The 24,357-nt window shown below is 50.2% G+C and overlaps 1 protein-coding gene across 3 annotated transcripts in view; it reads right to left on the reverse strand.

The window, feature by feature from the left end:
* Positions 1-1,714: 1,714 nt before the first annotated feature.
* RBCK1 (RANBP2-type and C3HC4-type zinc finger containing 1) overlaps positions 1,715-24,357 on the reverse strand; it is a 28,084-nt gene continuing 5,441 nt past the window's right edge. Inside the window, exons 3-12 of one of the 3 annotated variants that reach the window (XM_063106389.1) lie at positions 18,531-18,624; positions 18,223-18,421; positions 16,681-16,802; positions 16,436-16,609; positions 15,250-15,410; positions 14,165-14,276; positions 4,616-4,795; positions 3,832-3,930; positions 3,368-3,472; positions 1,715-2,391 (exon numbers count right to left, since the gene is read on the reverse strand). In XM_063106389.1, coding sequence (XP_062962459.1) covers positions 2,311-2,391; positions 3,368-3,472; positions 3,832-3,930; positions 4,616-4,795; positions 14,165-14,276; positions 15,250-15,410; positions 16,436-16,609; positions 16,681-16,802; positions 18,223-18,421; positions 18,531-18,624 — 1,327 coding nt within the window. In that variant the 3' untranslated portion in view covers positions 1,715-2,310. Of the gene's footprint in view, positions 2,392-3,367; positions 3,512-3,831; positions 3,931-4,615; positions 4,796-14,164; positions 14,277-15,249; positions 15,411-16,435; positions 16,610-16,680; positions 16,803-18,222; positions 18,422-18,530; positions 18,625-24,357 lie in introns of those variants that run through there. The other 2 variants (XM_063106383.1, XM_063106396.1) reach the window with 2 other exon arrangements.

Below are 24,357 nucleotides of genomic sequence, written 5' to 3' on the forward strand. Positions count from 1 at the left end.
TGTCTCATCCATTTTTTTGATTTTTGTTGTTATTGTTGTTGTTGTTGTTGTTGTTTGTTTTGCAGCTGGCCTGTATGGGAATCCAAACCCTTGACTTTGGTGTTACAAAGCCACACTCCAACCAACCGAGATTACCAGCCGGCCCTCATCCTCACTTTTGATGCAGCCATGGGTAAGGAAATACAGATGCTCCTTCACTAGGATGGGGGCACGTCCCGACAAACCCACCATAAGTCGAACTGTCATAAGCTGGGGACCATCTGTGTGCGTCCCTTTGTGCTTAGCACTCGTGCAGAGGTGCAGGGCACGGAAGGGCCTCCACGTGAGGCGTCGTGGGGTGACAGTGCAGCAAACTGAAGGGCATGCACCCCGTGAAGAGGGGTGACATCCACACGACTCCCTTTCTTCCACATGGAAATGACGACCCAGGACTACCAAGCTTTGACTTTTTCCAGAGAATTTGAACATCTAGATTTTAATGTAGTAAATAATTTTGCCAATTTTAAAATATTGGGGCTGGCCAGTTAGCTGTTAGCGCAGCCTTATAATACCAAGGTCATGGGTTTTGGTCTCTGTATGGGCCAACTGCCTAAATAAAATATTGGTAAATTCACACTTTCTAAAACATTGGGTGGGCTGGTTACAGCCTGTGGCACCCAGAGAATGGTGTCTCCTTTTCTCTGGTGCCCAGACTCCTGAGAGATGCCAAACCATGTCCTGGGAGGATGACAACAATCTGGTCTGATAGTGTCTGCCCGAGCTGGGCCCATCGTACGCACTTGCAGGCCAGCTATCCTCAGCTTGTCCTGTTTTCTCCCAGTTGGTGGCTCCTCCTGACCCCTTCTGCTCACAGAGTTGGGGGGGCTGCCTGAGTATGCCCTTCATCGGCTATGACAGCTGTCCTGAGCCAATGCTGGCAGAGTTAGGAGGCACTCAGTCTACTCACACCTCTACCTCTGCTCACAGCCCCTGGGGCCAACTCTCTTGAGTCTTGGCATCCAGCGACAGGGTGGCAATGCCTTTTCAGGGGCTAGAACAGACCCTTCTCTGCAAAACCACATGCCCCAATGTCTGGAGTCTGAAGCCTGGAACCTGGAGCCCAGGCCCTGAACAGTAGAGGTGCCCTCTGCCCGTTGTGATGATGACCACATTGAAGTGCAATGTGTTAGGCATCAAATACCAGATCTCAACAGGGGACAGGGGATCACAGAACAGACATCCCAGGATTGTGTTTTATTAATCTCTGACCAGCACAGAATGGGTACTAATAAACACTGCCATATCAAGGATTTGCCATCTTGCCTGAGATGTTAAAATTAGGATGGACAATCTCATCCCTCAATTGCAGCAGCTTCATCTGTTCCTGAAATACCTCTGCTCACTATATCTGGATGCCCACTGAGAGGTCAAAAGGGGGTGGCAAAACTCTCCTGGCAGCCTGTAGCTGCTGCCTCAGCCCCCTCCAAGCCCAAGCTGATCCGCTGACCCTTCTTTGCAGACTCTTGACACACTGTGAACCCTGCCTGTCCAGCCTAATGTTGACCTGATGTTGGACACAGCATGCCAAGTCTGGTACAAGGCTCCCAGTGCTCAGTCACAGCCTCATTCTACCATTGAAAGGGGCCAACAAATTGACATCCTGATGCAATTCCCAAAGAGCTCAGATCCTGTCCATGTGTAGAGCCCCAGCCCATGACATCACATACTCATTCCATCCTAGAAAACTGTTTTAATCAACATACACAGTCAGCAGAGAGGGAGATGTAGCAGCTGGACTGGATAGGCTGTGCTTTCAAAACTGCCCGGTCTCCCTCTTGGTTCCAAACAGGTTAGCAGCAGTTCTAAGAGGCCCAGGGTCTCCAACAGCAAAGGCAGAAAAAGGTCACCCCAGAGAGCCAACAGGGGAAGGGGTGAAGCTGTGAATGCTTGGTGTTCAGCAGACAAGGGTGGTGGGGGGAGGAGTGTGGGGTCACATGGAAGCTCACAGAGGTTCCATCCAGCAAGGCCTCTGGCCAGGGGCTGTGTTTAAGGCTGGGGTCAAGCAGAGATGGAGCCGCAGAGATGAGATGAGAGGTCTGGCTGGCAAGTCCCAAGGAAAGGACAAAGGCACTGGGGCAGATGAGACCACGGACAGCAGTCAGCTCAGGTGGGGCCCCTGTGACACCTACAGCACACAAGGCCATCCACGCAGCTGAGGGGCCTTGGCCTCAGCAGGGCCCCGCCTCGACTAACCACAAAGGCAGAAAACAGAGCCAAAGTCCCAAGCCCAGCCCTGCCCCACAGCAGCCTGGGCACTTGGCCATCTTCAGCTCAGTGGCAGTTCTGACAACTTGGGTGGCAAGGAATCCCATCCACCCGGCAGCGGCAGCCCCCGCTGATGTCTCCTGGGCCCTAGAGGATGGGAGAAAGAGAAGAGAATGTCAGGGCAGTGAAAACAGACTGTCCCCCTGCACTACTCCTTCACTCCCCCAAAGCCGAGCGCTGTCCCACTGCAGGTCCTCCTGTTAAGAATGGCCTTCTTGGCCTCAGCTACCTGAAGGAGGCAGTCATTAAGGCCTTTTTGGCTCCCAAAGCACCATCTACCATCCCTAGACCCAGAGTAGGGAAGGGATCTGGCCACTGTCTACATCTCCTGGGTGGGTCAGCACGCTGGCAGCGTGAGAGGGGGCGGCTTCCTCTGCCTCTGTCTCTCTAAAAGTCCACTAACATGTAACATGGCCCCCAGTTCCAGGAACACACCCCTAACAATGAAAGCCACCATTTACGGAGTGCTCAGGTACTCTGACAGGTACCTGCGACAGGTACTCTGCTAAGCACTTCTTTTGCTTTTTTCATTTGATTCTGACAACAAGCCCGAGACAGGCTCCGCTATCATCCCCATTTCACAGAGAAAGAAACTGAGGCTCAGAGAACTGAATAACAGCCTAATCACACAGCCAGGATACACCAGAGCCAGGGAGTCAGTCCACCTGTGACTCCAGAATGAACCTTTACTCGCTGTGCTCCAGGGCAGGGTGGGTAAACTTCTTCTGTAGAGGGTAGGTCATTTTAGGCTTGGCAGGCCATGGGTCTCTCCTTGTGTAGTGCCACAGACAATATGTAAATGAACGAGCATGGCTGTACTCCAAGAGGACTTTATTTATGGACACTGAAATATGGATTTCATATAATTTTCACATGCCATGAAACAGTAGTCATCTTTTAATACTTTTTCCACCATGTAAAGAAGTAAAAAGCATTTTTACATTTGCAAGCTGCACAGATACAGGCAGGGGGTTAGATTTGGTCCACAAGCTGTAGTTTTCCACGCCCTCCTCTAGGGCAGGCCCCACAAGGGCACCCTCCCTACAATACCCCAAGGACTTACCCCAGGACCCCAGCGTGGGCCCTTGGTGACCCAGCAGATCTCGGTGTGGCAAACAGTGCAGCGGATCCAGTCGCAGCCGTCCTTCTTCTGCACCACGATCTGGCACTGTGGGCAGTGCATGGCCTCGCCCTGCTGCAGCATCAACTGGAGCAGAGCTGGCGCTGACCTCAGGGTCAGCCTGGCCCCGAGCCCCGGCTTCCCTGCTGCCCAGAGAAACCGCCACCCCTCTGGAGCTGTGGACCCACTCTCCTCCACTTCTCCACCTAGGCCAGGCTTTGGCCAGCCACACTCCTTGTTCCTGTGGTCTCCTCCCTCCACCCAGACACTCTTCCCGCTGCTCGCCCCTGACTGCTTGGCCTAAGTCCCATCTCAGAAGGGAGGCCCTTGCTCAGCCTCTAGGCACTTTCTGAGAAGCTCCCACCCCTCGCCTACCCACCAGGCCCTCAGCCCTGTCCCAGCCTCACCCTCAGCATCTCCGTTGTCTGCCGGGCAGCCACGTCATTCTGAGCCCGCAGGGCCAGGTCATCCTGATACTCCTTGCAGTTCATCTGCTCATGGATGGCCTGCAGGGAAGTGAGGGGCTCAAAGTGAGAAGGTTCTCCAGGGAGTTAAGAAGCTGGGAGAAGTGAGGGGCAGAGCAGGTACCTACATAAGCACCTAATGCCTAGAGGTGTCATCAGTGACTGGGCTACACCCATTCTACAGAAGAGGACACTGAGGCCAGGCAGGTGAAGCCAGGGTCACATGTAATAACAACATATACTACTTATTTGTTTTAAAGCCTGATGGGCACGAAAATCCCTACAGCACCTCTCCCACAAGCTGCAGCCCCTACGTCTCTGCCTAGAATCTGTCCCAGTTACAGGCCTGATGCTTTGAGACTGAACTTGTGTAAGCCACGTCTGAGACTGGATTCCAGACCTGTCTACCTGCTCCTCACCTTAACGGTCAACTTTTGACAAGATGGGGGCAGGGATGGGCCTGAGGGAAGCATCAGGCAGGGCTCAGTCTGGGTTTAGAGTCAGAACTCAGTTCAGGATAGAGGTTAAAATTTGGTCTGGATCAGGGCTTGGTCTATGGGGTCCGGGCTCAGTCCAGAGCCTAGCCAGGCTCTCTCACTGACATGCAGCTCTAAGACATAACAACCAGGCCAATATCACAGCTCCCTTCCCAGGAGAACAAGCACTGAATTGTACTGAGCTCCTGACAGGACCAGGGTGACCAGGCAGCGTGGGTCCCCATCTCCACCTTACAGAGCAGGCAGTTGACGTGGAAACACACGGGGCACGTGAACTCGTTGACATCATCATCAACAATGCACCATCCCTTGCAGTCCGGGGTCTTGCAGTGGTAGCTGAGGGCACTGCGGTTTTCAGCAATGGAGATGCCCAGGTCCAGAAACCGCTGGTAATCCTCGGGAGTCAGGAGCTGCCAACAGACCACTTTCTTGTTGCTCAGGTTCAGCACGCCTAACAAGTAGCCCTCCTTGCCACCAAATATGCTCCAGGAAGCGCATAAGCCTCAACACATCCCCAGGCTCTTTTCTTCACGAAACAAACCCTCTCAGTATTTAAAAACTCCATTCAAAAAGTGCATTTAAAAAGCTCTGTAGATGGATGATGGTGACTGCACAACAACGCAAATGTACCTAATGCCACTGAACTGTACACTTAAAAATAGTTAGAATGGTAAATTTTATGTTATGTATATTTTAATACAATTTAAAATGAACAACAACAAAATAATAAACAATGTGAGGGAAGATGTGGTTAAACAAGCACCCTGAGAAAGCAGTGCAACAGTAACATCTCAGCCATCCCAGACTTTCTGACCTTTGGCACCCACCTCACTTCTACAAGTTTACCCTAAGAAAATAATATATAAGAAGAGGCACCATGCAAAATGTTCCTTGACGGGCTGGCCCGTGGCTCACTCAGGAGAGTGCGGTGCTGATAACACCAAGGCCATGGGCTCGGATCCTATATAGGGATGGCCGGTTTGCTCACTACCTGAGCGTGGTGCTGACAACACCAAGCCAAGGGTTGAGATCCCCTTACCAGTCATCTTTAAAAAAAAAAAAAAAGAAGAGATATAAAGAGGATCTATGCCACAGAGATTCATAATAATCTTTAGAAAGGTTTTGTAGCAAAACAGCAAAAGCTTTGCCAATAAACATACACAATACACAATAAGGTAAAAGTATAATTTCTGATTTCCCTTTTTATTTGTCTCCAAATGTTATATGATACTAACAGCATTATAACAATAAAGAGAATTTAGGGAAAAGTAGTTTCAGCTGATTATCATCATCATCGCCTGGGCAAATTTTTTAAAAAAGTATTTTAGGGAATTGTGCTGGAATAGGGGTCTTCTGCTTCCTTGTTTTTGTAAGAACCCAAATGCCCCAAGGGATCACACCCTGATCACATAAGTCCTTCTCGGCCACACCCCATCATGGCGCTGGTTGCCCTCTAAGTAGGGATTGTATTTTAAGCCAATCAGCCTTCCCTAGAAGCCCTATATATATGTGTGTGTGCCGCCTAATAAACAAGCTCTCTCCAGTGGATCGTCAACTGGTGTCGACTCGTCCTTTCATTTGGTGCCGAAACCCTGGACGGAGCTTCTCTAGAGCGGCAACACCTTCCAAGTTGCCCCTCGGGGCTCCCTCGAGCTGTAACACTTTTCAAATCGCAGTGGCAGCACTTTCCAAGTCGCCCCTGGGGAACTCCGTCCCACCAGGACTGGCCTCCCTTCCACCGCTCACCACTGACGGTCCACCCTCGTCCATTCTTTTCGGCGCTGGCTCCTTCCACTCACCACCGGCTCATCATTAGGTAAGCCCCCTTTCCTAAAGGGCACCGGCCCTTTTTCAGGCTACCACAGGGAGTCTAGATCGTCTGGTAGCCCCTAACGCCCATACCCCACCCTACCACGGTCTTCATGACCACCATAAATTCCCGAACTATAACAGGTTCCAAAGCCCCGGTAAACTTTTACTTTTATTTTTGGAGGTTAAAAGCCCCATTCTGTTCTCTCCTTCACCCTCCTGTCCACCACTCTCTTCTCTCCACTTCCCGGGTCCGGGACCCGACCAGAAAATCCTGGCGCTAGGTTCCTTCAGGCACCGGGCTTTTGCCCTAGAGAAGTGGAGGTCTGAGTGACCACCCACACCTCCCTTCTCTCCTCCTGGTTCATACCTGAACCTGCCGGGACTGACGTGACCTACTGGGGACGCCCTCTAGGATCCTGCCTTTCCCAACCGGCAGAAGGATCTGTCCTATCACTAAATCTCTGTCCGATTTCTGTCTAAATTCCCATTAAGAGACCAGAATGGGTGCTTCCTCCTCCTCCCTAGGGGACTCTCCACTTCAATGCCTTCTGAAAAACCTCAGATATTGAGCCCAAACTCCTCACCAAATTCTGTACACAAGATTGGCCTTATTATCCTTTAGATAATCAAAACACATGGCCCCCTGAGGGCACACTAGATCCTAACATTCTACGAGACCTCTTTACTGCCAGCACCTAAAAAAATGGAAGGAGATCCCCTACATCGAGGCTTTTCGCCTCTTGGCTCAGAACCCCGCCCTCTGCTCCTCCTGTGCTCCCTCTCAAGTCCTTTTAGCCTGTCACCCCTCGATTCTTCCACCTTCGACCCTGCTGATGAACCCCCACCCTACCGATCTCCTCCTCCCCCAGCGCCTCCAGCGCCTGCTCCTCCTCCCCCGTCATCCGCGTCACCTTCTGCACCTCCTGTGCCATCCACTCCCCCGTCTTTACCCTCACCTACTCCTGACCCACTAAGCCCCCCTTTCACCCGTTCCCGAGGACCCCCCCTGCCCCTTTAACAATCGCCCCACTACGTGAGGTAGCTGGGGCTGAAGGAGTAGTTAGGGTCCATGTTCCCTTTTCCCTAGCTGACCTTACAGAATTAGAAAAAAGACTAGGCTCTTTCTCTACAGACCCTACCACCTACATTAAAGAATTCCAATGGATCCTGCAGGCCTACAGCCTCACACATCATGACATCTTCATGCTCCTAGCCAATACCCTCCTCCCTGAGGAACGCCGCAGGGTCTGGGATGCAGCCCATACCCATGCCACTGACACCCATCGTACCAATCCAAATCACCCGCCAGGCCCCCAAGCAGTCCCAGAACAGGAACCTAATTGGGATTATAACACAGCCCAGGGAATCCAGGCTCGAGACCGTTTTGCCTCTTGCTTAATAATTGGCCTCAAAAAATCGGCTCGCAAGGTCGTCAATTTCCAAAAAATTCAAGAAATTGTCCAAAAAGAGGAAACTCCCTCCGAGTTCCTCAATAGATTAACTCAGGCCTTTCAACAATACACTAACTTAGTCCCCAACTCAGAAGATGGCCAGCATGTCCTTATGACCTATTTCCTGGCACAATCCTACCCCGACATTAAAACTAAACTTAAAAAATTAGAGCAGGGTCCTGCAACCCCTCAGACCGAAATCCTGTCAGTGGCCTTCAAGGTTTTTCATAATCGGGAGGAGGAAAAAGAACGTCGAAAACAAAAGGCCGACCACGCCAACTTCCAGATGTTGGCCCAGCTTATCAAAACCCCTGGGCGCCCTCCCACAGCCTCCACCTCTAAGCCTCCCCCTGGAGCCTGCTTTAAATGTGGAAAGGAAGGGCATTGGGCAAAGGCTTGCCCCACCCCCAGGCCACCCACCACTCCTTGTCCAAAATGCAAAAAGAAGGGACATTGGGGATCTGATTGCCCCCTCGCCCGAAGGGGTGAGGGACCAACTGCCCCACAGTCCCCCGAACCGTGGACACCACCTATGGTGGGCCTCGCTGAGGAGGACTGAAGGAGCCTTGGGCCCTTCCCGACCATCTCTATAACAAAGCAAGAGCCCAGGGTATCCATGGTTGTGGACGGCCACCCAATATCTTTCCTCCTGGACACTGGAGCCACCTTTTCGGTCTTAAGGGAATATAAAGGCCCCACCACCTCCAGCAGCTCTCCTATAGTCGGGGTAGGAGGTAAACAAATCTTTCCCCAAAAAACCCCTCTTTTAACCTGCTGCCTTCAAGGCACTCAATCCGTTTTCTCCCATTCCTTTCTCAAGTCTCCATTACTTTGCCCCTGTCCTCTTCCTCTTTCCCCGTTTCCTTCCTCCTAGCGCTAGTTCAAGCCCAAGATCCTACTAATTCCACCCCTCCAAAGAAGTCCTTACCCATGCTCACGCACCCTGTTAACCCCATAGTTTGGGACACTGCCAGCCCCGCTCTGGCCCAGTGTTCCCCTGTACACATAAAACTAAAAGACCCCTCCAAATATATTTGTCAGGCTCAGTATCCATTGACCACAACAGCCCTCCTCGGGTTAAGCCCCATCATTCAGGACCTATTAAAAAAGGGGTATCTCCGTCCCACTCGCTCCCCTTTCAATACTCCCATACTCGCTGTAAAAAACCTAATGGCGCCTTTCGTCTCGTCCAAGATCTCCGCCTTGTTAACGCCGCTGTCATTCCCATTCACCCCCTTGTACCTATCAAAACAGTTGGACCCCACTGTACGAGGCTGGACACCCTGTTCAAGAGCCCTAGCAGCGGGGCAGTTGCTGCATAAGGAGGCATCCAAATTAACATTTGGGGCGCCTCTTACCATTCTCTCACCACATCACCTCAAAGACCTCCTTACCTGTAAGGCTCTCCAATCCCTCCCACCTTCCAGAATCCTAACCCTCCTATCCTTGTTTCTGGAAAATCCTGCCCTATCCTTCAATACCTGTCCACCCCTAAATCCGGCCACCCTACTGCCTATACCAGATTCCCCCAACACCCCTTTGCACAGCTGCGTAGAAAGCCTTCAAAATTTTATACCTTACCGCTCTTCCATCACTGAGGGGCCCCTGTCTCACGCTGATCTCACATGGTTCACGAATGGGTCCTCATTCAAGGAAGGAAACACTCATACGCAGGGTATGCCATAGTCTCCCTTGATTCGGTTATAGAGGCCCAACCTTTACCCAAGTGTACTACCAACCAGCAGGCCGAACTTATCGCTGCCACGCGAGCCTGCGTTCTAGCTGAAGGAAGAACTCTTAACTTATACACTGACTCTAAATATGTCTTTCATATACTTCTCTCTCATGCCGCCATATAAAGAACGCGGTCTGCTTAACACCAAGGGTAACACAATCACCAACTCAGCTTTAATCTCCACATTAATAGAGGCATCCCATTTACCTTGTAAATTAGGAGTCATTCATTGCAGATCCCACCAGAGGGACGATTCCCCAATCACTCGCGGGAATTGTAAGGCTGACCTCGCTGCACGCACTGCAGCAATGCACCCACAGACACAAAACCAACTTCCCATTCTTCCATACGGCTCCCAAGGTTCACAGACACCCTCTCAGCCTCAACCGCCTAATGATGATAAGTCCTCTCTCTTTCGCTTGCTCCATGACCTGTTTCACTCTAGCCCCCAAGCTTTATCCCAGTTTTTACAAGCCTTCTTCTCAATCACCCCATCTGACAAAGCCCTCTTGCAAAAAATTTCCTCCTCATGCACAATCTGCCAGCGTACCAATCCTAACACCCCTCTCAAACCTGGGCCATACCCCTCCCTCCCACCAGGCCAGAGGTCTCACACCCGCGGCCGACTGGCAAGTCGATTTTACGCACATGCCTTCTGTCCGGCGCCTCAAATACCTCTTGGTGTTTGTTGATACCTTTTCAGGATGGGTAGAGGCATTCCCAACATCCAATAAAAAGGCCTCCACCGTAGCCCAGACTCTCCTTTCCCAAATCATACCACGATTTGGGATGCCCACTTCCATTCAATCTGACAATGGACCTGAATTTACCGCCCAGATAATACAAAAACTCTCCCAGTCACTCTCTCTCCCCTGGCACCTACATTGCCCTTACCGACCTCAGGCATCTGGAAAGATAGAGAGAACCAACAGAACCTTAAAGGACATACTAACTAAATTGTCTCTGGAATTACACCTTGATTGGATCCATCTTCTACCTCTCGCTCTACTCAAGACCAGAGCTCTCCCCAAAAGGCCCTCCAATCTTTCCCCTTTTGAAGTCATGTACGGTAGGCCCCTCCTACCCTCGGGGATCACAGCAACTGAAGGACCCATACCACCCACCATGGCCTTACCCTTGCTCTCCCACCTTCGCACCGAATTATGGAAGTACCAGGACTGGCTACTTCCAGATCCGTCACTTTCCAAAAATAACCTTTCACTCAGCCCAGGCCAATTAGTATTCTACACTTCCCGGGAACTCAAAACCCCCCTAACCCCTAAGTGGGAAGGCCCATGTCCTGTCATCCTTTGCACTCCAACTGCTGCTAAACTTGCCCTGCCAGGTAATCATGTTACTCCATGGATTCATATTTCCAGGCTGAAGCCTTACACTCAGGATCCGCCCTCGGCCACTGAGAACTCCAATAACAAGCTGCAAAAGAACTTAACACACCATTCTTTTAAGTGTATCTCTCATCCTACCGACCCTTTCAAACTCCGCCTATCCCGGACCTCAGCCTTACCCCCAATTCTGGAGACATGAACCTTCTCCTTGGCCTTCTCCTGTTCTTTTCATTTCACCCAGGGAGCTTTCAGGCCCCTCTGCTAGCTCCCCAGGGTCACCCATTTACACCTGGCAACAGATCATTTCTGAAACACTCATCTTTCTCTCTCTCTCCCGGAAATTGTTTTCTCTCATGCGACCGCTCCTGGCGGCCGTCCCCTTAAAAGCTTCCCTTCCTCAACCATTTATAACCACACCGTCACCCCACCAGGCTCTTTCTTCTGGTGCAATGGAACCCTCTCTACCTCCATCCTGCCTAATCTTACTGCCCAGTGCCTTCTTGTCACCATCGTCCCTCAACTCACTCTGTACACCAGTTCAGAACTGTTCCATCTTCTTCATCCCCCCTCAAGGCAAAAAAGGGCCGCCTTCCTCCCGATCATGGTTGGTATTTCCCTAACAACATCAGCAGTCGGAGCCGGTCTGTCGGGAGGAGACTTAGGACACAGTTTATGGGCGGTCAAAGACATCAATGCTAAACTTGAAGGGGCTCTGACCTCCACTGCCGAATCTCTTTCCTCTCTACAGAGACAAATTACCTCTTTAGCTCAGGTCACCCTCCAAAACCGTAGAGCGCTAAACCTCCTCACTGCAGAGAAAGGAGGTACTTGCATCTTCCTTGGGGAAGAATGCTGTTATTATATCAATGAATCTGGTCTAGTAGAAAAAAACATCATCAAACTCACCGACTTAGCTTCCAGCCTACGAACCACATCCAGTTCTAACCCCTTTTCTTCTTTTATCTTAAACCCTATCCTACCTTGGATTTGGCCCATTTTGGGAACTCTAAACCTGCCTTTTCTTGCCCTGCATCATTAGGTTTCTTCAAACCCAAGTGGGAAAAATCTCTAATCAGGCCTTTAACCAGCTTTTGCTTAGAAACTACCAGCTTCTAGGTACCGATGAACCCCTCGCCTCATCTCGTGAGCGCCTCAGCTGATGCTGAAGAGACACCACCTTACAGAGGGAAACGCATCCTACACGTCCTCACCACCGACGCCTGGCTGCTCCCTCCAGTCTCTAACTACGAACAATGGAACCGGTGCATATTCAACTTGTGGCTTCAAGGAACGTTTATGGACTTTTCCCCTTTTGAAATTACTTGTTTCTCCACCCTCCTTTGGGGTTTCATAATGGGTATTTGTGTACCTTCCTCCCTTTGCCCCCCCCCACAACGCCCCAGTTCAGCAGGAAGTAGCTCGATGACTTCAACGTCCCCTTTCCTAAAACAAGAAAAAGGGAGGAATGTAAGAACCCAAATGCCCCAAGGGATCACACCGAGGAATGTAAGAACCCAAATGTATTTTGAGCCAATCAGCCTTCCCTAGAAGCCCTATATATATGTGTGTGTGCCGCCTAATAAACGAGCTCTCTCCGGTGGATCGTCAACTGGTGTCGACTCGTCCTTTCAGTTTTCCTCCACTAACACTGATTTCTAAGCATGTTTCCATGTTACTTCTAAAGGCATTTAGCTCTAGCATTTCATTGTATTATTTCTCAGTTTATTTAACTAGTATTCAAATGCTGGCACTTAGGCAATTAACAATCTCTCACTTTTTAGAATAATGCAGCTCTAAATAGCTTAAGAAAAAAATTACATCTTTTCCCTTATGGTATTTTATACCCAAAAAAGAAATTGATCGAAGGACATGGGCGTTTTATTTTTCTTGTTCTGTTTAATCAGATTCCTTTGAAAACGGACTGGGTCAATAAAAAAAGAAAAGAAAGGGCTGTCCCGTGGCTCACTCGGGAGAGTGTGGTGCTGATAACACCAAGGCCACGGGTTCAGATCCCTATATAGGGATGGCCGGTTAGCTCACTGGATTAGCGTGGTGCTGACAACACCAAGTCAAGGGTTAAGATCCCCTTACCGGTCATCTTTAAAAACAATTAAAAATAGACTGCTCTTGATGTAAGGGTGGGAATTCCCAAAGTTCTACCCCTCCTGCCTCCTCCTTTGTCCCTGGGGCAGAACCCCTTGGGCTCCAGGAAACACTTGATGAGCTTGTGGGGGTGGCGGAGGTAGTTCTCAGGAGAAACAGGGTCACAGTAGAGAGGCAGGCATGATGGGAAGAAATGTGGGGCTTGTGCCCATGTCTGTGGGGGTCTTCCACTTGGACCTCAGCCCTGTTGGCCCTGCCTCCATGTTTTGACCTGGGACCCCAAGATGCCCAAGTCTGGGAAGGCCATTTCTCAGCAGTTTAAAAACCATGAATCATGCCCAACAGTCCACTTTACAAATGGGAAAATGGAGTCCCAGGGAAGGGAAAGGACTTGCTCAAGATCACCAGCCATCAGCGAGAGAACCTGGTAATTAATAACATTAATGACAGTATCAACAGCAGACATATATGCACTCTGACATATATGGCACTCGGATAGACTGCTGGAGTAATGGCTCCAATTTGCTCATGTCTCCTGATTCCACACCCTTGGGTAGGCCCCTCCCGCACAGGCTCTGGGCTTGAGCACATGACTTGCTTTGGCCAATGGGACAGTAGCAAATAAGAAACCAGCAGAGACTTGGAAAGCTCATGCACAGGGGCTCGCCTGTGACTGTTTTTGGAACCCTGAGGCCACCACCACGTGAGCAGGCCCTGGCCAGCCAGGTGGATGAGAGACTAAAATGAAAAGGGACCCTAGTCATCCCAGCCGTTGCAGATGAGACCATCATAAACCAGTCCACCTCAGCTGACCCATGGGCTAAGCCTAGATGAGATCAGCCAGGCCCAGCCCAGACCACAAGAGCCACCCAGGTAAGCCCAACCCAAATTACTAATTTGCAGATCCATGAGCTAAATAAATGGTTGTTGTTTTAGGCAACTGAGTCTGGAGTGATTTGCTACACAGCAAAAGCTAAATGACAGAAGGGATTACCATGTCGAACACTACTCTAAACGTTACACATATCTTCTACTGTGATCTTTGCAACTCTGAAACTATAACTTTGACCCTAGTGGAGATGAGAAAACAGAGGCACTGACTCGAGTTCACACACCCAGGCCATCTGGCTCCAGAGTTAGCTCTTAACCATTGTCTCTCCTTCATAAAGGCAGTTTCTTTACTAGCTAACTCCCTCAATTCCTGGCCTGCTTGCGGCCCCAACACCCAACATGGACAAAGCCCTTGAAAAATGTCTGTCCTCTGAAGCCGCTCCCCAGCTGCTAGCTCAGGCCCAGTTCCCTGGGTCACGGGACATGCCCCTCCAGCCTTACCGCCCGGATCTCCCTCTCCAGCAGCTTGCCGGAGCACGAGTAGGTGTTGTCAATGAAGGGGCAGGAGACCTCCGCCTCCTGGCTGTTGCGGATGGTGCCCTGCAGGCACTCCCTGGGGGACGAGACAGGATGGGGTGGGAGTCAGGATCATCTGCACCCTGTCCACCAGGGGCTCCACCCCTCACATAACAAGGCCTAACCCCAGGGGGCCTTTCTCAGCCTCCCCAGGTGGACTTCTCCTCAATACCCGCTTCCTGTACATTCCCCTCACCAATCCATCAGCAAGGCTTCCATTTCTGTCCACACCACTGCTACCCGGTGCTCTGGTCCCCGCCCATCATCCCTCTCCTGAGAGACTGCAGCAGCCTCCTCACTGGGCTCCCTGTGTCCCCTGCCCCTGGAATCAATTCTCAGCACAGCAGCCACGTCCCTCCCCAGTGGCCTTCCACCCCACCCAGAGCAAACCCAAGCCACTAACTGCTGTTCACAAGCCCCTCCGTGACCCGCTCTACTCCCACTACTCCCTTTGCCCCTTGCAGCTGGCACCCCCTCCAGGGAAGGGCCCCGTTTGTATCTTAACCCACTGTTATTTAGCATTTGCCACAATATACAGTGATAACAATCAGTGATTATCTGGTTAACATCGGCCTCTCCACTGGAGCGTAAGCTCTAGGAGGCAGGAAGGAAGCCTGGCACCAGGGCTGCTCCAGCACTGTCCGCTGTGGTGAGTACATGCTCTCCACAGCCCAGGAAGAGAAGGCCGTGAGAGGGGAAGACTGTCACCAGTGAGGCAGAGAACGGGGCTGGTGTGGGCTGCCAGGGCAAGAGCTCCCATCCCTTTGCCTGGGAAGTAAGAGGTAGTGGATAAGGCAGAGGCTCTGGAGCCAGAATGCCTGGGTTCATGTCTGGGCTTCTCTTATGAGCTGTGTGGCCCTGCATGAGTTGCTTGGCCTCTCTGTACCTTACATTCCTCATCTGCAAAATGGGGAGATAGAGCCTACCTCGCAGGTTTTTGTGGGTATCCAATGAGATGTAAGAGCACAGGTTCCCACCCACTTTCAGGGGGGTGGGACTGGGGGCCGCACCTGCAGAAGGTGTGCAGACACTCCCGCAGGACCACAGCCTCGCCGGGCCCCAGCACCGAGTAGCACACAGGGCACTCGGCGGGCTCGGTGTTCAGCACCAGGCTCCTCTGGTCCAGCTGGACAAGCTGCCGGTAGTTTCCCTCCTGCTGCTGCTGCTTCCGCTGGGCACATGGGGCAGGGCCATGGGGTGGGTCAGGGTCTCAGGGGCCAGTCAGACCAAGAAGCCGGCAGGGCCAGGGGACTGGTCAGGGCTGAGTCAGCAGGGACGCCGGGAGTGGTGGGGGGTGGCCAGGAGCAGTAGGCAAAGCAATGCTGGGAAGGGTGGGGGTGGGAGAGGGCCAGGCAGGGCCAGGTTTTGGCTACAGCCAGGGGTTGAAGCCAGGTGAGAGAGCGATGGTGGTAGAGACAGGAAGGGGGCCAGGGTCAGAGTCAGGAGTCAGGGATAGCAGGGCTCAGTTGGGCCAGGGGATGATGGTAGAGCCAGGTCAGAGACAGGGAGGTGGCAAAGCTAGGGAGTACGAGGTTGTAGATGGGACCAGGAGAGGGTTTATGGCAGGGGTGGGGTGGGGCAGCACTGGGTCCCAGGGGAATGCTGGTACGGACTGGGGTCATGGAATCAGAAGTGGGGAACACTCAGGGCCAAGGATCTGTGTAATCAGTGCCTCTGTCACTGACTCGGGGGTGGCTACAGGAGGGGCAGGACAGAAGGCAGGGGACATCCCAGCAGTGTGGGGCCAGGGCCAGGGTTATAGGAAGGCAGGAGGCCAAGCCAGAGACAGAAGTGTCAGGGGAGATAGGGTCCAGGATGAGGTCAGGCCGGTGGAGCAGGAGCTAGGTCACAGGCCTATAGAGGTGAAGCTGAGCTGAGACGAGGTCAGGGTCACAGCCAGAGGCACATATGTACATAGATGTGTGCATCAGAGTCAGGGGTGGAGTCACAGCCCAGGTGGGAGCAGGGCAGATGAACCTGGATGTGCGTCACAGCCAGGGAGTGGGGTCTCAGCCACAGGGTGACCTCTGAGGGAGGTGGGTCACAGTCAAGTGCAGGGTTGTCGCCAGTGGTGCAGCATGAGGGGCAAGACAGTCAGGGGCGGGGTGGCCATGTGCAGGTGTTTCCCTTCCTGGCCTACGCCGCCCCCGTCCCCGTCCAGTCTGCAGGTGTCTGTGCGGGGACCTCGGCGCCCACCTGCTGGTACTGGCGTAGTGCCTCTTCCTCGCCGGCCAGGCGCGCTCGCTCCTCCTCATCGGGCTGATACGAAGGGGGCACCCGGTAGTCCTCGGGCCGCGCCCGGCAGCACATCTCGCAGCCGGGCCGCGTGGGCTTGTTGATGAAGGTGCACCCGGGGCACTGCCAACCCACCTGGGAGCAGACGGGCCGTGAGCGGGGCAAGCAGGGCAGGTCACGGGAGAGCGCGCATGGGGGCGGCTTACCCGCGGGGGCTCGGGAGCCGCATCTGGCTGCCCTGGTCTCGGGTCCTGGGGGGCCCCGGACTTCGCAGGGGCTGGCTCCAGGGGGCCCCGTGGCTGCAGTGTAAGGTCCTTAAAGCCCAGATCTGCAGAAGATAGTTAAGGAGGTGACGGATCCATGCAACGGCCAGCTTCGTCCACACCCTGGGCCAGCCCGACAGACCCCACCTTCTACCCCACCTTCTATCCGCCTCCCTCTCTGGAGGTGTCTCCAGCCTCCTTCCTGACAGGTGGGCATCCTGACTCACCCAAGGTTAGGGTCCCTACTCCACCCACAAATGCTCCTGTGTCCTCCAGGCTTAAAAATTCTGCATAAAACCCGACCTCCTGTGCCTTCTTAAGGATGCAGGGAGAGGGACACTACTTCTGAGGCATCCTACCAAAATACTGACCGGATCCACCCATTCAGACCAAAGGAAAAAGAAACTGGCCCAGACTCTTCAAGTCAGTCATATCAGGAGAGTCCAGGAGACCAAGGAGACCAAAGTTGAGAAAGAATGAGACATGACAGCCAAATGCCATGTCTTTTGCTAGAAAGGACATTAGTGGGACAACTGGTAAAATTTGAATAATATCTATAGATTAGACAATAGTATTGTATCAATGGGTTCCAGAATTGAATAGTTGTACATGATAATGTAAGAAAATGGCCTTTCTTTTGAAGGAAATACACACTGAAGTATTTATGGGAGAGGAACATTATGTCTGCAACTTACTCTCAAAATGGTTCAGAGAATAAAATAATTGTATAGGGAGAGAGAGAAAGCAAAGCATGTGGTAAAATGTTACTATTTAGGGAATCCACATGAAAAGTACATGGGAATTCTTTATACAAGTCTATGTACAATTTTGCAACTTTTCTGTAAGTCTAAAATATTTGAAAAGTATTAAATTTTATTTGTTTGTTTTTTTGTCATTTTTTCGTGACCGGCACTCAGCCAGTGAGTGCACCGGTCATTCCTATATAGGATCCGAACCCGCGGCGGGAGCATCGCCGCGCTCCCAGCGCAGCACTCTACCAAGTGCGCCACGGGCTCGGCCCGAAAAGTATTAAATTTTAAAAATATTTTTAAAAATTTAAACACTAGTTATTATTATCATACCCAATTTACAAATTTATCTTTTTTTTTTTTTGGTTGGCTGGCCAGTGCAGGGATCTGTATCCTTGACCTTGGTATTATCAGCTCTACCTCTAAGCTCCACCAGCCAGCCCCCAATTTACAAATTTAGAAAACTGAGAAGCAGAGACAGGAATGAAGTTGCCTGAGTTCACACAGAAGGTAAATGCCAGAGCTAGGACTCAGCCCCTCGCCCCACACCAGCTGTTCTCACAACGGTTCCCTCAGCTGTCCCTCCCAGGTATCTTATGTCCTCTCCTCCTCACTGTGGATAAGGTCCTCTGGGGTCATCCCTGACCAAAAGCCCAGGCCTCTGCCCGCTCGCCCTACAGCCTCAAGTGAGTCAGGGCCCCTGTGAGTCCTGCATTGCTCAGGGACAGAACCTCACCTTCCAGCATCCGCAACTGTCGCTCCCGCTGCAGCTCCTGAGGGTTGAGGGAGGTCTTGCAGGCTGACAGCAGATAGAGGTAGGCGCTGTCCCCATTCTGCCGCACCCCATGGGAGTGCAGGGTCTCCTGGTCTCGTGCCAACCGCTGCCCAATCACCCACTGCTGTAGGACTGGTGGGAAACCGTAGTCTAGGAATACCTGGCAGGGCCACCAAGAGAGGGAGAGTGAGAAGGGAGGACCAGAGGAGAGGAGACGGGAGCAAAATGGGAAGCCTACACCGGATGTCCCCCTTCAGGCCCTCACTCACCATGTCCTTCAGGGAAGCCACTGTCATATCAGGGCGCACCGTGAGCCAGATGGTGACGGTGTGCATCTGAGCGTCCTCCACATTCACCCACAACCTGTGCAGAAGAACAAGTTGGGGGCAAGGGCTCTGGCCACACTTCTAACCACAGCCACCAGCTACAGATATGTATATGCTTGTACACATGTGCATGCACAAGTGCGTGCACACAAACATGTGACCCCCACACCCCTGTGCTTCCTCCTTTTAGATCCCACTGTTTAAGCCCCTCCAGTGGCTCCACACTGCTCAGAATAAAACCCAGAGTCATGCAGGACACAAGAGCCTCCGTGATCTGGCCCTTCCTCCTGCTCCAGCCTCTTCTATCTTCTCCCCCCAGCTCCTTAGCCCAACAACCATTATTTATTATGTGCCAAGACTACTCATTGCCCTTAATGTGTATTAACTAATTTAATCCTCTCAACCAACCCATGAGACAAGTACTGTTGCATCCCTTTTTTTACAGATCAAAAACACGAAGTACTGTGTGTTGGCATTCTACCAACATAAGCAATTGATAACTGTTAGAGGCAAGGCTTAAATCCAAGTAGTATTATTCCAAAGTGCTTTTAAGCACCAGCTTTCTCAAGGATCCTCAAGCCTTTTTGGAAGACCTAAAGCATGAAAAAAAAGGGTTAAGATGAAAAAACAGAACTGACTCCAAAGGAAACAGAGATAATTCAGAGTCAAGAACAATAACAACAGTAAAGTCTAACTAGGACCTTCAGAGAGACTTGGGAAAACATCACAAACATAAAGCAAGAACAGGCAAGAAGCAATCAGAATATGAGCAAGAGTTCCTGGACGTTAAAAAAGTGATGGCTGACTAACCTTTAGATCTTACTACCAGTTACAGGAAAAAACGGGCAATATTAAACGGCACCATGAAGAGACAATAAATCCAGAATGTGGGAAAATGCTAAAGATCAAAAGCCAGGTTTCTTAACAAAATTAATGGCATAAAAATAGAGGAGAATAAGAGACTTAAAACATATTAAGAAACACAAATCTTGTTTGGCTCCAGATGTGAACAAACCAATTATAAAAAGCATTAATGAGATAACCAGGAAAATTTGAATATAAATAGGGTTTTACGGGATTTTTAAAAAATTACCGTTCAGGGCTGGCCCGTGGCTCACTCAGCAGAGTGTGGTGCTGATAACACCAAGGCCACGGGCTCGGATCCTATATAGGGATGGCTGGTTAGCTCACTGGGTAAGCATGGTGCTGACAACACTAAGGCCATGGGTTCGGATCCCCTTACCAGTCATCTTTAGAAAAAAAAAAAAAAATTACCATTCATTTTTTAGGTATGGTAATGGTATTGAGGTTTTTTTCTTTTTCCTTTTTTTGTTTTTTCTTTTGTTTTTTAAAAGATGACCGGTAAGGGGATCTTAACCCTTGACTTGGTGTTGTCAGCACCACGCTCTCCCAAGTGAGCCGCGGGCCAGCGCCATTGAGGTTTTTTTTTAAGTCTTTATTTTTTAAAGACACATACCAAAGTATTTATGGATGAAATATCTGAGATTTGCTTTAAAATACTCCAGAAAATACCCTCAAAATTCTTCAGGAAAATGATGTTGAGTACCCAGCAACTATCTATGAATTGGGAGTGCAAAATATAGACATTTTTAAACATGCAAAGACTCTAAAAGTTTACAATATACTATTCCACATAAGAAGTTTTTGAAAAACAAAAAACAAGAATAGTAGAGTCTGATATAGAAGAACGGAAGAAAACTAAAAGGAATTTAAGAGATAGACTGGATCTTAACCCTCAAAATGTTCTTCCAGCAATAGGGGTGTTGAAACATAGAAGTGCATTTTGGTGATGGGGAGCATTAATCAGCTACAATGTATATCGACAAAATAAAATTTAAAAAAAAAAAAAAAAAAAAGAAATTATACAATAGAAAAATAGAGAGCTCAAAACAACTATGGAAAAAAAAGAAGAAACTTTAAAACTTACTAATGATATCTCACATATTGTTGATGGGAATATAAAATAAAGTTGTACAGAAACTCTAAAAAAAAAAAAAAAAAAGAAACATAGAAGTGCATATGGTTTCAATTATACTACTTATTCTATAGTGAATAGTATTTTCATAGTCAACATGCTTAGTAAATTCTATATAGTCGCTTTACGTTTGTAGAATCAACCTAGATGCAAGGCCTTAATTACAGATAGAAAACAAAATCTAAAAGCTATAATCTTAACATTATTAACAAAAAAAATACAGTTGGAGCCCTCTGTGTCGCTGTCATCAATGACAGCAGGATTGCTGGTGATTAGCCATCACAAAAACAGCTGCGAAATTTAAATACTTAATTTTTGTTGTTGTTGGCAGCTGGCCGGTAAGGGGATCCAAATTAAAAATTAATTTTAACTTATATGTTGTATGTGAGGAGCTGCCCGAAATCGCCATTACAAGATGGCGCTGATTTCCGGTGGAGGGCAGGGCTGCTCGGTAACACGCCTGGGCCGATTAGGCAGCCACCAATAAGGTAGGAGCACGTCCTAGGCGAGGAGCAGTCTCTATATAAAGGGCCGCGGGTTCCCTCGCTCGGGGTCTCCATTTTTGGCAAGCTTATGCTCTCCCTCTCAAGATGCATTAAAGCTGATCTGCAGAAGGATCCTTTGTGTGCCGCGTCGTTCTTGCTGGCGAGACGGTAGCGCGGGACATTTGGTGCCGAAACCCGGGAACTTGTGTCATCGTCAGCACCTTCGGAGACCCCCTGGAGACAGGGAGGATTCAGAACTGCAGGAGGGTAAGTTCGGAGAGGTATGCCTGTTCTTGGTCTGGGGTTAATCCGGTTGGTTTAAAAGGTTTTGAAATCGCCCGTTGGTGTGGTCAGACTGACGTAGATAAGCAGCTGCACCAGAGACCTGTGTGAGCCTCTAGTACGTAAGGGAACGGCGCGTCTCACAGCGCCTCCCACGGAGTGGGGCGCGTTATGGGTTCCACTCAGTCCATGGTTACCGCGTTAGAGGCCGTGCTGAGACAACGTGATATAAAGGTAGGGGACCGTGTGCTCAAAAATTTTGTAAAAGAGGTAGATCGTGTAGCGCCGTGGTTTGCTTGTTCCGGCTCCTTGACTTTGAGCTCTTGGAACAAACTAGGCAGAGACCTTGACCGCAAGTACACGGAGGGAGACCTCCGTCAGGGCACCAAGACCATTTGGAAGTTTATTAAAAATTGCTTAGAAGATGAGGGCTGTAAACCGGTAGTGATAGTAGGGCAAAATACATTAGAGGAGGTCCAAGACAGCATGTCAGAAACTGAACGGAGTGAGAGGATGGGTACCCGCAGGAGGAGAGACGTCTCCCATAAGAAAAAGGGCCCTCCCGGTAAGTCTACGGACGAGGGAGAGATTCTAAAACAACAAAGTGACACTCCCGGCACATCTGCCGGTAAAGGAGGGATTTCAAAACCCAGACAAAAGTTGGAAGGGAAAGAAGGAGGCCTCTACCCTATGCAAGAGCTGGGGGCCTTAAAACAAGAATTAGAAGATTTAAAGCCTGCTTTTGATCCAAAGAACAATACCAGTATTCCCTCTCAGGCAAAATGGGCCCCGTATTGCCTGAGCCCCAGAAGGGAGGGAGATACCCCGCCCTGGACGGGCTGCCAGTCTAAAAAGGCGGGGTGGGCACTAAAAAATTACTTTACCTTTTCGCCTTATATGGGTACCCAGTATAATGCTACCTCTTCAGGCCTAAATTGAACATATCAAAACCCCACGATGGCGATCCGTTCCAACCCATTTGATGTTTGGCTGTTGTGTGGGGTAAATGGCAGCTGCACGGACCTTTCACCGTTTGCCTTTTCAAAAGGCGGTGGTTGGGGAAATGCCTCTTTTGAGTGGAATGTGACTGAGTCCTTTGAATCCACTGTGTCCATAAAACAGCTTGGAACAAATTACTCTGTCCCGCCAACACCAGTTTGCCTTTATCCTCCTTTCATGTTTATTTTAACTAATATTAGTGATGAGAGGAGTCAGATTGCTTGTGATAACTATACTTGCTTTTATGCACAGTGCTGGAATGCTACGCTGTTCAATTTGGCCATAGTTGCTCGAATGCCTAGATGGATTCCTGTCCCAGTAGAAGCTCCCAATACTATGGTCTTGTTCAGGCAGAGGAGGGATTTTGGTCTCACTGCGGCAATAGTCGCCGCCGTATCCCTGGCGGCGGGTGCAGCCACAGCTGCTGCCGTCTCCTTGACTACCACGGTACAGACTGCCACCACGTTGAATAATTTGTCCTCCGCGGTAACACAGGCCCTAGAAACACAGACTGCGCTAAACGCTCAGCTGAAGGGAGGATTAATGGTGGTTAACCAGCGGGTGGATCTTGTGCAGGAACAAATAGACGTTTTATGGCAAATTGCTCAATTGGGGTGTCAATGGAAATATTCAGGGTTATGTGTCACCAGTATCCAATATAAAAAGTATACCAAAGCTGCAAATTTGTCTAAACAATTATCCCAGCATCTTTCAACAGGTTGGACGAGAGAATTTGACAACCTGATAAACCAGCTGCGCATGGCCATTGTGGCCGTGAATTCAACAAGAGTGGATGTCTCCTTCGCAGCCGGACTGTCCTCATGGATTAAAACGGCCGTGTCCCACTTCAAGGAGTGGGCAGGAGTGATTGGGGTTGGCATGTTCTTATGTGGGGGAACTGTGCTCCTACTATGGTTGGTCTGCAGATTAAAAGCCCAGACCCAGAGAGACAGGGTAGTCATCGCCCAGGCATTTCTAGCCCTGGAACAGGGGGCCAACCCTGACGTTTGGCTGTCCATGCTTAAGGATTAGCCTGCTCTGACTCCCCTTCCCCCTTCCTGTTGGCTGGCCTCCCTGAAGCTTGTTCAGAGGAGTTCGCCCTTGCTCAAACAGGTCTATGTGTAACAACAGGCTCCAGTGTGTCCAGAGACGGGCAACTTCCCCCAGACTTGAACCAACCTAAGACATGGTGCCCGGTGGCGATAGGGTCAACCTATGACGGGTAAGGTCAAAGTCTGTGGAGGGACGACCTAGGACAGGAACGCTGGCTAATTTGTCCGCGACCGCCGAGCTTGTACCAGCCGCTTTAAATGATAAAAAAGGGGGAGATGTGAGGAGCTGCCCGAAATCGCCATTACAAGATGGCGCTGATTTCCGGTGGAGGGCAGGGCTGCTCGGTAACACGCCTGGGCCGATTAGGCAGCCACCAATAAGGTAGGAGCACGTCCTAGGCGAGGAGCAGTCTCTATATAAAGGGCGCGGGTTCCCTCGCTCGGGGTCTCCATTTTTGGCAAGCTTATGCTCTCCCTCTCAAGATGCATTAAAGCTGATCTGCAGAAGGATCCTTTGTGTGCCGCGTCGTTCTTGCTGGCGAGACGGTAGCGCGGGACAGTTGTATATGCACATTCATTGATCAGTCTCTAGGTATATGGCCAGTGGTTTTTCTTTGAGTATGAATCTGTTACTTGGAGTTTCCCATGAATTTTTTTGTATGAACCACGTCCATAATACATGATCTATAATTGCCAGTACCAGCTTCTCTAAAATGGAGCAAGAACTTAAACACATGCTAGAAGCATCGGAGAACAGAACCCTTTAGGATTTTTACCATAATTTTTTACAACCATCTCACTCTAAAGTGAGCAGATTTTTTTTTCTTTTGATGACTCATTGCTATCTTGTCATTCTAAAGCAATCAACTTAGTTTTCATAGAAACAAGTCTCTTTGAGCACTCACGTTTTATTGATTGATGTTATAGCTAGTTAAATTACATTATTACCATAACAA

Source organism: Cynocephalus volans, chromosome 1 (assembly GCF_027409185.1).
Source record: "Cynocephalus volans isolate mCynVol1 chromosome 1, mCynVol1.pri, whole genome shotgun sequence".
In the NCBI taxonomy this organism is placed as follows: domain Eukaryota; kingdom Metazoa; phylum Chordata; class Mammalia; order Dermoptera; family Cynocephalidae; genus Cynocephalus; species Cynocephalus volans.